Here is a 15,610-nt window from a genome sequence, read left to right as displayed (position 1 = left end):
AGGGGCGACTGGGTGGCTCAGTGGGTTGGGCCGCTGCCTTCGGCTCAGGTCATGATCTCGGGGTCCTGAGATCGAGTCCCGCGTCGGGCTCTCGGCTCAGCAGGGAGCCTGCTTCCCTCTCTCTCTCTCTCTGCCTGCCTCTCCATCTACTTGTGATTTCTCTCTGTCAAATAAATAAATAAAATCTTTAAAAAAAAAAAAAAGAAAAAGAAAGAAAATGTAGAGCTTTCCATTATAGATGCTTTGAGGGGCTAAGCTACATTAATATTTATCAAGTACATACCATGTAAAAAGGGATTTGAATACATTGGCAAGCTATTAAATATTCCTAATAAGGGAGTAACAACGAAAAACAAATTTAAGAAGATTGATTTTAAAGGGAAGACAAAAATTGATAGACCTGTGTGTATATAGTTGAACGTTTGTTGTATTTTTGCTATGTGCTAGGCTCCAGGGGTGTAAAGGTAAATGATTTAAGGCATAATTCATGCCCTGGAGAGCTCACCTACATATAGAACAAATATTACCTTGCTAACATATTTAGTACTTGCCGCTCTTTCCTGGTGCTTGCATGCCAGTCATTTCACGTTTGCTGGAATCTCACCCCCTGGTCCAGATCTGTTCCCCACCCACTGCCCCCTTAAGTCCATCATGGGAACCAGAAAGTCTGACTGACTGCTGCAAAAATTACCAGAGAACCAGACATGGCCAATTTTGTTTTTCTTTTGTTTTCTTCTTCAGTAGTAGCATGAGGATTTGTTCTCTTCTGGAAGCTGACGGGACCAAAACATAGGCAGTGCAAAAAGTGGTGACAGAAGAAATCTTGGGAGAAAGTAATTTCGTCTCCGACTTGGGACGGCTGCTGGGCACACCATGGCTCCTGTAAAGATTAGCCATGTGGTATCATTTTCCTCTCAGGTACGTTAATTAGGCATGATGTTTTTCTTGATGACTGAGAGGAGTAACAAAAATAGGAGACTTGGCTGCACTTTCAGGAAACCCCCAGTTTAGCAGAAGAGACAGATCCTATCTTCGGGGATCCAAATTCAAAGGAGGACACACAGCCCTTGCCCTCAGGCTATTCCCAGAGTAATGCAGGATGCATAACGGAAGTGTTCCCAGGAAATAAAGGTAAAGAAGAGGAGGACATGGGGGGATGGAGAGGAGAAGTAAGTTGGGGGAAGTTGGAGGGGGAGATGAAGCACGAGAGACTGTGGACTCTGAGAAACAAACTGAGGGTTTTGGAGGGAAGGGGTTGGGGTGATGAGTGAGCCTGGTGGTGGGTATTATGGAGGGCATGTACTGCATGGAGCACTGGGTGTGGTGTATAAACAATGAATTCTGGAACACTGAAAAGAAATTACTAAAAAAAAATACTTTTTTAAATTATAAACCAAAAAGCTTTGCACAGTGGCAGTATCATAGCCAATGAGGTTTATCCGAGGTGTGATTATTGCTGATTGAAATTATAAACCAAAAAAAAAAAAGTAAAGAAGAAAGCAACCTCAGGAGTCCACCCTTAGTTTGAAGGGAACTGTCAAAACCATAAGCCCAAAGTCTATATCGGGGTCCCTTCTAGGCAGTTTAGTTACTCTGTCACTGGGAGCAGACCAGAACATTCAAGGTCATTTCTGAGGTTATCACCTCCACCATCAACAGTGATCTCCGGGATGCCTGGCTCGCTCAGTCAATTAAGTGTCTGCCATCGGCTCAGGTCATGATCCCAGGGTCCTGGAATCAAGTCCCAGATCAGGCTGCTTGCTCAATGGGGAGCTTGCTTCTCCCTCTGCCTGCTGCTCCCCCTGCTTGTGCATGCATGCTCTCTCTACCTTCTCTCTCTCTCACAAATAGATACATAAATAAAACCTTAAAAAAAAAAAAAAATCTCAGCCTCCTCCCTAAAAGTTCACTTTCAGGAAATCCCACTTATCCCAGTTAGGTCTAGATGTCAGCGCCTGGGCTCAGAATTGATCCAAAGGGCTGATTCTTAGGGACTTGCCACCCTTTCATCTCCTGCCATTTCTATCCATTTATCCTTTCTTTCTTCCCATTCCTCCCCTTCTGTTTACCCTAGTCTTTCTCAGAAGGTACCTTGGCATTTTGGATGGATAAGTCAGCAACTGTAGCAGTGTCATTTGCCTGGTGGGCTATTTAGCATCCATATGCTCCAGATCCTGATGACAATGATGCTTTTTGGTCATTATGACAGTCGAAAACATTCCCACTCATTTCAGAAGACCCTTAAGAGAGTCTTTGGGAGGGGCGCCTGGGTGGCTCAGTGGGTTAAAGCCTTTGCCTTTGGCTCCCGGGGTCTTGAGATGGAGCCCCACATGGGGCTCTGCTCAGCGAGGAGCTTGCTTCCTCTCCCACCGCCCCACCTGTCTCTCTGCCTACTTGTGATCTCTGTCAAGTAAATAAATAAAATCTTTAAAAAAAAAGTTACTCATATCCTTCTTACCTACATAGTCAGCCTAAATGTTTTCTTCATACACTGAGCCTTCTAAAATGCCAGAGGTCATTGCTTACCACCTAATACTGAGGTTTTCAAACTGCATTCTACAGGCACCCACTTCTGGAAATTGAAGGCAGGGGTTCATATATGTCTTTAGGCCCCCAACTTGTTTTTTAACCAGAGCTCTGTTTTTATTTGTTGAAAATACACACACACACACACACACATAAACACACACACACTTTAAGATTTCAGTTAAGAGGACGGATTTTATTGCTAAAACAAAATTGAAAACCATGAATATAGTCTCCCTCCCCTTTACTTATAGATGAAGAAATTTAAATGCAGAGAGAGAAAGTAGTTTGTTCAGGGCGCTTCCACAAAAAAAAACTTTGGATTCGAACCGAGAATGTCTCTCTTGGTACTGCTGTTGTTGCCTTTGAACAAATCACTTGATTTCTAACCGTCAGTTGTAAACTTAGAATAAAAATCTCATAGAGTTACTTTGAAGATAAATGATGTCTGTGAAAGCATCTTATAAATGAAAATAGTCTAGTGTGGTGGTTAAGGGCCCTGGATTCAAAGACCTAGGTGTTCCGAGTCTAGTCGGTTATTTAGCTCTTGTAACCTTGGGTAAGTTTCTGAACCTAGGCTTCAGTTTATTGATCATTTAACAAACTAAGAAGCAATAACGTTAGGTAAACTAAACAGTAAACTAAAGTGTTAAGAGGATGAAATGCGGTAGTTTGGTAGAAGGACAGTTGAAAGGTCTGTAAATCCTCTGGCACATGATAACTCCCATCTAGTATCTTTCTGTCATGTTAAAATGCCTGGAAAGTTTTGGGAATGTAGGGATCCCTCCTCTTGGGCATCCTCTTTAGCCTTTGGCTCAGTGAAGGTCCTGATGTTCTCCTTCTCTCTCTGACTTAGGATCCCAAGTATCCTGTGGAGAACTTGCTGAACCCAGATAGTCCGAGAGGACCTTGGCTCAGCAGTCCTCAGGACAAGAGTGGGCAACTGAAAGTAGAACTCCAGCTGGAGAGGGCAGTGCCCATTGGCTACATTGATGTGGGTGAGTGAGTTCTCAGAGCTCTGGAAACCTCTGCGAGACACAGGGAGTAACATTGCCTTCCAAATGCTCCACCAGAGTGTCCCAATTCGGTCTAGCTGAGCACCTTTCATGGAATAAGCCCTTCCTGGTATAAAGTGAGATGTGGCCCTTGCTCTTGGAACAGGTGTATGGTGTTGGCAAATTCTGAGGGTTCTGTTCACATAGAATGAAATGGGGATAGCATTCCCTGATTTAGGCAACGTATCTGCCCTACTTTGATCTGAGCAGTCTGGGTGAAGCCTTAGGACGCTGACATAATTATAAGTGCCAACAAATACAACCTGTCTACACCTCTAAATATCATTGTCAAGAGCATGCTGGGGAATGAGCTCTGCACACCAATCTGGGAAGGCTCCATAGGAATTTATGCGTTGAGAAGGTTGACCTTAGAGTTCTCTGGAGTAGAGAACTGACAAAGACCATTGGTCTCAGCTCTGTCAGGATAGAGAAATGTCAGGCTCCTTAGCAGAGGTTAGTAGAGACGGAGATTAGCATTGCCTGCCAGAGCCAGAGGACAGAGAAGCAGCAAGTCTACTGAGTCAGGGAAGGTTTCTGGCTGGGAGGAACACCATGAACCTTCATCTCATCTTTCTGTGGACTGAGGTCTCATCAACTTCAGTTGCTGGCTCTGTGCTCCTTGACATTTCTGGGCCTCCAACTAGCTCTAGAAGGGAAGAATGTCTTTTTCCCACCCAATTCCTTATGCAGTCAAGGGAACATCTTCCCTTTACCTTTAAATTCTTCTCTTAACCTTTTGTCCCCAGGTAACTGTGGCTCTGCTTTCCTGCAAATTGATGTGGGCCGTTCTTCCTGGTCCCTGGATAGACCTTTTGTCACCCTGCTCCCTGCAACCATGCTAATGTCCCTATCCGACTTAAAGCAGGGGAAAAACCGCTCAGGCGTCCGCATGTTTAAAGATGGTAAGGAGAGATGCTTAGGTGGCTCAGTTAGTTAAGCGTCTATCTGCAGCTCAGATCATGATCCCAGGGTCCTAGGATTGAGCCCCACAGTGGGCTCCATATTCAGCAAGGAGTCTGCTTTTCCCTTGCCCTCTGCTCCCTCTGCTTGTGCTCACTTACTGTCTCTCAAATAAATTAATAAAATCTTGACAAATAAAAATGATAAGAGAGGCAAAAGCAGAAATGGGAGAGAGAGTGAACAAGAGAGTTTATGAGAAAGAGATACAGTGATGTGAAGCTAGATGACTCACTATAGAGGGCCACGGAGCTGGGCTGGTAGGTAGGCTTGTGAGAGGGGCCTGTGCAGGAGCTTGGTTATATCTGTGGGGCATGGGGGAGTAGTGAATGAACAGCTGTATGATATGTTTGTGTATGAGTTCTCTGTCATGAGAATAGGTGATAACTAGGAATGTTTATGAGCTGATCTATACTGACACATAACATGATTCGGTGGAGCCTGAGGTAGAACTCTTTGTGAGTAGTGTTTTTAGTTGTATAAATGTACATGAGTGTGAGTATAGTTGTCCGCCCCTCCCCACCCTTCATCCACGGTTTCACTTTCCAGTTTCAGTTACCTGCAGTCAACCACGGCCCAGAAGTACATGATGCTCCTTCTGATGCAGTGTCAGAGGTCAAGTAGTAGCCTAACTGTCACAGTGCCTAGCTACATCAGTGACCTCACTTCCTCTCACCTTGTAGGCATTTTATCATCTCACAGCATCACAAGAAAAGGGGAAAGTGTACAGTGAGATATTTTGAGAGAGAGAGAAAGAGACCACATTCATATAACTTATTAACGTATATTGTTATAATTGTTCTGTTTTATTAGTTGTTGTTAACCTGTGCCTAATTTATAAATTCAATTTTATCATACGTATGTAGGTATAGTGAAAAAACAGTGTGTACAGAGTTTGGTACTATCTGTGGTTTCAGGCATCCACTGAGGGTCTCAGAACATGTGCCCTGCAGATAAGAATGGACCACTGAATAAGTGGTAGTGGAGAATAATGTTTATGGAAGTGATGGAAGGCTGTCAGATGGATATAATGAGGCGGTGCCCAGTGTTTCCTGAGTTCCAGTCAGTGCAGATCTGTGTTCACTAGGCACTGCAGAAGAACATGAGACCTGATTCCTGGCCTCTGGGGATTTAGAGTCTAGTGAGGATTTGTCCACATTACCAACAGAGGTGTTTGTAATGTTGTGAGGGAAGACTGATATGAGAGGGGCACCTCAGGTGCGGAAGATGAGGTACTACTAGACAGCACTGGGAATTAAAGGCGAGAAAGGTTTGCGGTACTGGTATGTTATACTGGGAGTGAGTCTGGAGACCACAGAGTGCTGTGGAGGAGGCTGAGATCTCATGGTCCAGGAAGGGTAGATCCAGCTCAGTCAACACACCAGGAAGGGGTCAGCGCAGACCCCAACTTTGCAGGTACCTCCTGTCAAAATGAGACATTGAGAGACCTCTCCTGGAGAGGTGCAGAATGAGGATGTGCTTGTACTGGGCACAGTGTGGAACCCTGACAGAGAAGGGCGAATATGGGAAGGCGAGGCACTGGGCACGAGCACACCTTGCCTGGCTTGCTTGGCACTGCCAGACCCTGAGCACCGAGGCCGAACGGGCCAGTTACTCATGACCTCCATTCTTCCTTTTGTTGGAGTTTACCAACAAACTGAAGTTGTTGGAGTTTACGGTCCGTCTTTTCTTTCCTCTCCCCAGTATTGACCTTCTTGTCCTCTCTCCCCTCGGTGCATGCATTTCCTGTCCCTTTCATTTTCTTTCTTTTTCCCTTGAGATGATTTCCTGGCGCCAGCCTCAGGTGAGTCATGGGATCGACTTCGCCTGACCTGCTCCCAACCCTTCACACGTCAGCAGTCTTTTGGCCTGGCCTTCCTCCGGGTGTGTTCCTCCGTGGACTCCTTAGATGACCCTGTGGGAGGTCCCTTGGCCCCTGAGAGCTCTAGGCTGAGCCAGGTATGTACAGTGATGGAACAAGGACTTCATGTTTTTCCACTTTTTGTTTCCAGTTTCTGGTTAGAAAGTTGGTGCTTGATTGAGGGATAGACACTCACATGCTCAAATAAAAATATAAATGGGCTTGCTACCCTTTCTCACAGGTAAGAGTGAATGCCCATCCTCCCCTTTGACCTGTGGGAGAGTCAAGGGAGCGAGGCTTCAGTACAATGTCACAGCTATTGGACCACTTGTTCTTTAGCAAGAATGAAGTCTCTTTTTGGATTCAAACTTAATCTCATACTTTAGGTGTAGGCTCCTGTGGGCTATGGCTTTCACCAGACTTTTCCTTCTGGCAACTGCAAGTGAGTCCCAGGGCTCACTTACTGTGTCTCTGTCATTGTTGTTGCCTGACCCACCTGCCAGGAGAGCCAGTTAAAATCTCAGATACGTGCTCTGCGATTTCATCTGTTTTCCTGCCTTCTCTCCCTGTACAGCACACACATACTGGTGGATAAGATGGATAAGTATCTGGTCAGTGTACCTCCCCTCTTCTCAGCCAGTTTTCTAGTTATTTTTTTTCCTTCTAAACCCATTCAGACTCTTCCTGATTTCTTGTCCCTGGTGTCTTCATTTACCTTTCCAGTACCCTCCATCATAATTCCCTCCAAACAAGTACAAAGACAGAATCACACAAAGCTAGAGTCTAGAATTCTATGTATGAAAAAATACAGAGAGACCATTCCGTACTTCATTCTACATCTCAGCTAGGGAAACTTCCATATTCAAATTCACACAGTGAATCAGAGCCGAGGAGGGACTAGAAACCAAGTCTCCTGTCCTGTACCATAGCGCTTCCTGTGCACACACTGTGTCTTTAGAAGCTCCAAACATCTGGCATAGCCAAAAGTTCAGCCCCTGGAGTCAATGTCGAGGTTACTGAGAAAAACAAGAGACTGGACATTGGGAAGAGAAAACGAAGGAGGAGATGCTTTTGCCATACAGCCTCAGGGGAGACCCAAAGAACTGAGACAAAGTAAAGCCTGGTCTGAGATTTCCTCCTCCTTCCCTGGAAGGGTTAAAAATCTGCAGCAAGACCCGCTGAAGCATTTCCAGTACTCTGCTGATTCTGGCTCTTCTCTGCAGGGCCTGGGCCTGAGTGAGTGGAGATATAACCCTAGGGCCTGGCCTGTCTCCCATCAGACTCCAGCTCTGTGAGATTAGGAACCTGTTTTTCTTGTTCCACACTGATTCCTGGCAGCTGGCACAGAGCGTAGAACAAAGTAGGCTTTTTGAATAACTCACCGTTCAGGGGCAAGTTGTAGATAGAAACGCCATAAAATTTACCATCCAAACTCAGAGTCCCTTGGAATGCAAAAAAAAAAGAGTGCTGTGAATTTTATCAAGACAGCAGTATCATCCCAAGCAAACCAGGACATGTGGTCTCCCTAATTATGGGCTATCGCAAAAAATCGTATCTCCCTAATATGGCCATCTCAATTACTCTGCACCTTTAAGACCCTGCTGGGATCGAGGAGGGAGTCAGCAGCTCCAGAGCCATAATGTCAGAAAGGCATTGAACGTTTACAGCAGAAGCAAACATATTGCACACACCTCACATATATATGCACACATATTGTACGCAAACATACTGCACACACCTCAGTGAAACTACAGGGAAAGAGATCCCAAAACGTTTCTACAAGAGAGGGTTGGCACATGGAAACGTGAGTGGTAGCACTCAGTTTTGTTATTTAAGATTTCTAAAATTCCATAGGCTTTTTTCCTACTGTGTTGTAATAATGGTGTATGATATAATAGTGTATGACAGTGATAACAAAACATAAGGGCTTTTAGGGTCTTTTGTGGCACTGGTTTTCCAGTGAGGAAACAGAAGCACAGAGAAACTTGATGAGATGCCCCAGGTCACGTGGCTAAATAAGTCTTGGAGTGGATTTGAACCCACGCCACCTGACTCCACTTAACCTGTGCTCAGGAGCCCAATTCCTAATCTCACTTAGAGTTACAGTTAAATAAACCATCTCTCCACATCCATCTGGTTGTGCTTTCAAGTCGCATTCACTGTAAAATTTACGAGACAAGGTAAAGAAAAAATAAAAACCCTGGAAAATTATTTCAAAATTACTGCTAGGTCCAAAATGAGACTGTAATGGCACTTATAAAATATTAAACAGCAAATGTGATTACTTAAATAAAATAAGCTGTGAATGTGAATAAAAATACTACTTGGGAGGGAGACAAACCATAAGTGACTCAATCTCACAAAACAAACTGAGTGTTGCTGGGGGGAGGGGCTTTGGGAGGGGGGGCAGGTTATGGACATTGGGGAGGGTATGTGCTATGGTGAGTGCTGTGAAGTGTGTAAACCTGGCGATTCACAGACCTGTACCTCTGGGGATAAAAATACATTACATGTTTATAAAAAATAAAATTAAAATAAAAAAATCTAAAAAAAAATACTACTTCTCGTACTTGCAGAATGAGGCCAAAGTCATGCTTTATAAGAAAGATGTTTACTTTTAAAAGAATCTGTGATAGGGGCGCCTGGGTGGCTCAGTCAGTTAAGTGTTGGACTCTTGATTTCAGCTCAGGCCTGGATCTCAAGGTCATGGAGATAATATAGGAATTAGGAATATAGGAATTAAACCCACATTGGGCTCCATGCTAGGCAGGGAGCCTCATTAAAAACTAATTAACTAATTTTAAAAGATTAAAAAGAATCTGTGATAGAAGTATCTGAGCTGCAAGTTAAAGATAAAAATCTTTAGTTCTTTTAAATTCAAGGGAAAAAGAAAATTTGGGGAAAAAAAGGAAACAGGTACAGATGAATTGACAGAGATAAATTGAATATTGACAAGATAGAAACTGTGGCACATACCACATAAATCAAATCTATGTAGAAATGATCTGTTGTGTGACTATCACATGTAGACATTTCTGGAGTTAGAAGTAGAGAGGTTTATAAAATGCCTGTGATAGTTACATATAGTGGCTAGTCCTAGTGGCTAGGCTAATACTTGTATCTATATACACATATACACATACACACATACACATATCTTTCTATCAGTGGCTAGAAATGGTGGCCAAATTGGTAGGTGTGTAGTTGCAGGTGAACAAAAAAGTTCACAAAAGAAATCATACTGGAAATTGAACAATATTACTACATAATATTCAGAAAAGAAAAATGATAAGAATGTCCCCAAATAGTTCAAAAGAGAACTTTCAATATAGACAAACATATGGGTATACTTAGTTTCTCTCACATAGGTGTATGGAGATAAGTGGTTTGAGTTTTGTACCTACAGGAATCAACTTTACATACGCACAGATTGAAGCTGCATATATATATATATATGTACATATATATATATAATATATTATTTATATTTTGAAAGCATATATGTATGTATGCTTTCAAAAGTTTGCACATGATTATCAGTCCCATGGCCCCATTTTTCCTGACAGCATATATTTGATCTTTCAGGATTATGACTAAATCCTTAGCATTGGGGAACTAAGTATACAAAGTTACTGAATCTCGTATCTTGCAGCTGGGAGAGAGTGAACTCACAAGGAAACATACCACATAAAGTTATGCCGAATATACGTACTTGTTAAGCTGAAGCCCTCAGGTTTGGGACTATCCCTGGTACTAGGTGGCAGTGCCCCCTGGTGGTGAATGTCTGTAGTTCATTCTCCATTTTCTTCTCAGGGCTCTGATGCTCAGGAGTCTAGTCCCAGCCCCTGGCTGGCTAATCCTTCCATTCGGAGGACATTCTTCCCAGATCCCCAAACGTACGTAGCTACCAGAATGGAGGTCTCTTGTCCACTTCTCAGTTCTTTCTCCTGAAAAAAAAGAAAAGCTACCAAGTCACTCACAGGCACTCACTTCCTCCTTTCTCCCCACTTGATCACATCCTCTAGACCTAACCCTATCTGTATATCAAACTGGCTTTCTTGGTTACATATAGTGGCTTGGGGGAGCAGAATGGGGTCTCTGTTCTTAATGAAACCAAGTGATGTCTGTGTCCCTGCAGGAGCACCAAGGAAATTTCAGAGCTTAAGAATATCCTAAAGCAGCTGCAGCCAGGGGCTTTGGGCCGTTCAGCCCAAATGGTGCTTTCAGCTGCCCGGAGGTTCCCCCCAAGCATGGCAAGCAGGAGAACCAGCCCCTCAGAACCAGGTCCTAGTCAGCCAGCCAGCACAGGTGAGTCCCACCACCTGCCTTTGGGTCCTCACTCTCTCTAGTACCATCCTTTCTCCCAGAATCCACCGCTGCTATACAAAGATCCCTTACCAATGGGACTTCATGTGGGAGAACAGACAGTTGTCAGTGTGTTGTTACCAGAAGAGAAATCAAATATTGTATAGTATTGGCCTCGAAATCAGGAATCTTTATTTCTTTGGGCCTCAATTCCCTCATCTTCAAAGTGAAGGAATTAAACCACATAGTATATTGGCCTCTTGAAGTATTAATGTTTTGTGATCACTTTGGTAGGATGGTTAGGTCAGGGTGGTGGTGTATGGAGCTTAATGGGGGAAATAAAGTAAGGGAATAGCACTGTTTTATCACAAAGGAAAAAAGGATTAAATACGTCAGAGCTCCTACTTTGCACCAGACATTGCTAAGGCACTTTTACTAACTTAACTATTACTTAACTATTTAATGTTCATAACAAACTTATGAGGTAGATACTGTTACAGTTACACTCATCTTATAGAAGAATCTGAGGTTCAGAAGGTTTCAATATTCTGAGTCACACAGCTAATAAGTGACAAATCCAGGATTTGAACCCCACGATTCTTGGTTTTATCTGATCTAGACAACAAAAGAGAGAACACGTAGAGTTCTCATTGAAAACCTTTAGTTTCACTCATTGTTTCGTTGGGAAAATTTTTTTAAAGAAATCAATTTATCTGTCATTTTAAAGAACAATAAATTACTGAAATAATAAGTATGTTGTCTCATTGCAGAAATAGGGTATATTGGTCACCTATGGTTGCATAAACAAATTTCCCCACAACTTGGTAGCTTGCAACAATATTTATGATTTCACAGTTTCTCATAGTTAAGAATCTGGACCTGGCTTACCAGCATCCTCTGGGTCCAGATCTGACCCAAAGCTACAGTCACGGCAAGGCTCCGCTGGAAATGATCTGCTCTCTAGCTTAGTAGGTGCTTAGTAGGAACCAGTTCCTCATGGGCTGTTGGACTGGGGCTTCCCTCACTTTCTTTACCAGCCTCTCCCTGGAGCATCTTATAGTGAAGCTGGCTTCATCAGAGTACGTAAACTAGAGAGCAAGAGAGAGAGTGCTAGCAAGAAGTCAGTCAGTCTGGGTCGCCTGGCTGTCTTGGTCAGAATAGCATGAGACTCTTAATCTTAGGGTTTGAGTTCGAGCCTCATGTTGGGCATAGAGATTACTAAAAAATAAATAAGCTTTAAAAAAAAGTAAAAAGAAAGAAGTCAGTCTTCTAGAACCTGATTACAGAAGTGGCAGCCCATTACTTTTGCCGTATTCTGTTCATTCAAAGCAAGTCGTTAGATTCTGCCTAAATTCAGTGGGATGAGGAATCAATAGGAGTCATTTCAGAAGCTGTCTACCACATGAGGACAGAGGTAGTTTATTATTTTAAGAGACAGAAAATGGGAACTAACCTTTTGGGGGTCACCCAGTCAGGGCACTGGAGCTATGAAAGCGCCTTAAATCCTATATAAAGTGTTTTGGAAGTTCTGAATGGCTAGACAAATGGTTGTTGCTGGGGTTTTTTGCCACTCATTTGATAGATACTTATTGAACATCTCTATGTGCAAGGCTCCATGTTAGGTGTCAGGGATGCCACAGTAAGTAAAATAGCAGTGCTCTTTCCCTAACTGAGAGACTTCTCCATGCCATACAAGTAAGTCTAAAACTTCAAACTGTGATAAATATTTCAAAGGCAAAGCATGGGACGCCTGGATGGCTCAGTTGGTTCCTCATCTAACTTCAGCTCAGGTCATGATCCCATGGTCCTGGGATCGAGCCCCATGTTGGGCTCCCTGCTCAGTGGGGAATCTGCTTCCCCCCTCTCCTCTACCCCTTTCCTCCTTCTCATGCTCTCTATCCTTCCCTTAAGTAAATAAATAAAGTCTTAAAAAAACAAGAAGGAACATCATATATTTTTTGTTGTTGTTGTTAATATGCTAGATTTAATGTGTACTTCTAACACAGAGCTCAGACCAGAGGAGCAGAACTCAGAGAATCATGTGGGCAGGACAAAGAGACAGAAAGTACAAGCCCGCAGGTGAGTAGGTCAGGCTGAAAGACCAGATCACCTCCCCAAACCTATTGCCCTTCTACACCTGTCACTCTTCCCCCACTGTGTCTTAGTTGGGTCAGAGCACCCTTGTGTCTGTATGTTGATCTCAGGGTCTGGACCTAAAGGGTAATTAGAGAGAAGATATCCTTGTCCGCTTGTTGCCAGTTAAATAAGGAGGGAGCTGTTTGGTGAATTAGAATCTGAATATAAGTACATTGTATCTCATGGACTTCATTAAACTTGAAATCTTTTTCTGTTTCAAAGAACATTCAAGAAAATAAAAAGAACCCACATAATATGTGAGAAAATATTTGCATATCATACTTAATAATGGACTTGTTTCTAGACTACATAGAGAATGCTTACAACTCAACAATAAAAAGAAAACCTAAATTTTAATGAACAAAAGATCTGAATAGACTTTTCTCCAGAGAAGATATAGGAATGGCCAATAAGCACATGAAAAGAATGCTTAATATCATTAGCCACGGAGAAAAGCACATCAAAACCACAGTGATCACACCCAGTACGATAGCTGTAATGAAAAAGAGAATAATAGCAGGGGCACCTCGCTGGCTCAGTCAGTAGAGCACGCAACTCTTGATCTCTGGGTCATGAGTTCAAGCCCCATGTGGGTTGTAGATCTTACTTTAAAAATTTAAATTTAAATTAAAAAAAAAATACAATAACAAATGTTGGCAAAGATGTGGAGAAATTGGAACTCTCATACACTGCTGGTGAAAATGTAAAATATTAAAATCACCCTGATAAACAGTCCGGCAGTTCATCAAAAAGCTAAACATAGTGTTACTGTATGACGCAATAATTCCATTCCTAGGAATAGACCCCCAAAACTGATAGTCGGTTCAGCATCTGCCTTTGGCTCAGGTCATGATCTCAGGGTCCTGGGATTGAGCCTTGAGTCAGGCTCCCTGCTCAGTGGGGAGCCTTGCTTCGCCCTCTCCCTCTGCCTTTCCCCTCCTCCACTTGTACTTCTCTCTCTCTGTCTCAAATAAATAAATAAAATCTTTAAAAAAAAAAACTGATAATAGGGGTTCACACAAAAACATATAGACAAAGGCTCATAGCAGCATTATTCATGATCACTGAAAGTCTAAACAGTTCAAGTGTCCATCAGCTGATGATCAGATAAACAAGATGTGGTCTATTCCTACCACAGAATATTGTTCACCCATGAAAAAAGAATGAAGTACTGATGCAAGCTCCAATATGGTTGCACCTTGAAACAAGCTAAGTGACAATAGTCAGTCCATAGAGGCAGAAAGTAGATTAGTGGTTTCGAGGATCTGAGGCGGAAGAGAGGTGGGGGTAGTGACTACTAATGGGTTTAGGTTTTCCTTTTGGGGTGATAAAAGTGTTCTGGAATTAGATAGTCACGGTAGTTACACAACCTTGTGAATATCCTAAACCTGTTGAATAGTATACTTTAATAGGATGAATTTTATTGGATATGTATTATATCCCAATAAAAGAATAATTTTAAAAACCTGAAAGCAATAATAGAACTTCTGTTCTCAGATGTTCAAGGTTAAATGACTTCCCTGAGGTTGGATACATCAATTGGGAAAACCAGGACTCCAGCCAGGGCTGCTGGCTCCACATTAAGGAGTCCACACTCTTCCATCCAAACTCAAGGCTCCTTCAGCCCTTGTAGCCTCTTACTAATAGCTGGTCTTTAACTGTTCTTTCTCACAGGCCTTTATCCAGCTCGAACTCACGGCCCAAGCAGCGGGGGATGGCAAAAGCAGGGCAGAGAGAATACCACCGACGCCAGGCCCAAAGCAGTGGGATCCAGGATACTGCCCTGTGCCCCATTTGTGCAGGTGAGCTGCTGGGGCCCAGGGCTTATTGTGGGACTACTACTTGCAGGAGGACTAGAAGACCTGGGAATGCTGCCAGGGAACATTTCGAGCTTGGACCCCAGTCTTCTCCACAGTTACATACAAGTCGGTTTGGAGTACATGCTTATATTATGCTGGCTGAGCTGAGGAAGGGACACAGGCCCTGTCCCCAGGGGAAACACGAAACAAAGCAATAGGAAATACTGTCAGAGAGGGCCTAGCATTTCCTTCCCAACTCTTTCCCCCGTGTCCCAATTCTCTAAGTCCCTGTTCAAATGGTTCTTGTTTACCAGGTCTTCTCTGATCTTGTCAGCTCATCTTTCCCAGCTGGACCAGCGGTGTTCTCAGATTGCCTTGCACTCAGCCCTTCTCACTTCTGTGTTGTATCACAGTCACTTGTGGCCATAGTTTATCTTTACACCTGAACTCTACAGTCCAGAAGGAGAGGCCTAGGTTTCCGCCCCCCAGCTCCCGGCACAGTGTAAGGCCTACAGGAAACCCTTGATAAATTTTCGCCGATTCACGACCAGACAGTGTCTGGTGTAGGATATCCAGCCAGAACAAATTTCCCACAGAAAGAGCTACACTGGGGTGGCATCGTGCCTGGGAGCTGGCCCGACTTTGCTAACCTCCTTCTCTCCCCCTTAGGCTCCTTCAGTGTTGAGGTTCTTCCCCAGCACGCTGCCACCTGTGGAGAGATCTCCCCACCTCAGCCAGCCTCTCCTTCCTCATCACCATCTTCGTCGCAGTCAGTACTGTGGGCATCCTCCCCAGAGAGCTCACCACCCGCTTCCTGGGTCCAGTGCCCTCTCTGCCAGTTGTACTTCTCAGCAGGAGAAGTAGAAGAACATGCCAGCATGTGTGGGGAGACTCCTCAGACGTGAGCCATGAGGTCCTGTGGTTTTGGTCCCCCTGCCCTCTGTGAGTAACGCTGGGGAGTGGAGCTCATG

General features: G+C 43.6%; 1 protein-coding gene and 1 pseudogene across 1 annotated transcript in view; both read left to right on the top strand.

The window, feature by feature from the left end:
* Window positions 1–15,610, top strand: part of XNDC1N (XRCC1 N-terminal domain containing 1, N-terminal like) — a 40,368-nt gene that overhangs the window by 4,424 nt on the left and 20,334 nt on the right. The window contains 9 exon segments of the mRNA XM_059409873.1: window positions 742–918; window positions 3,383–3,524; window positions 4,328–4,483; window positions 6,319–6,497; window positions 10,213–10,295; window positions 10,538–10,707; window positions 12,711–12,783; window positions 14,515–14,642; window positions 15,309–15,417. Of these exon segments, the coding sequence (XP_059265856.1) occupies window positions 874–918; window positions 3,383–3,524; window positions 4,328–4,483; window positions 6,319–6,497; window positions 10,213–10,295; window positions 10,538–10,707; window positions 12,711–12,783; window positions 14,515–14,642; window positions 15,309–15,417 (1,085 nt within the window). The 5' untranslated portion in view covers window positions 742–873.
* On the top strand, window positions 1,400–1,482 carry LOC132008900 (U4 spliceosomal RNA; annotated as a pseudogene).

This window comes from Mustela nigripes, chromosome 1, assembly GCF_022355385.1.
Source record: "Mustela nigripes isolate SB6536 chromosome 1, MUSNIG.SB6536, whole genome shotgun sequence".
Classification (NCBI taxonomy): domain Eukaryota; kingdom Metazoa; phylum Chordata; class Mammalia; order Carnivora; family Mustelidae; genus Mustela; species Mustela nigripes.
This window is presented reverse-complemented; position numbering and strand designations above follow the sequence as displayed.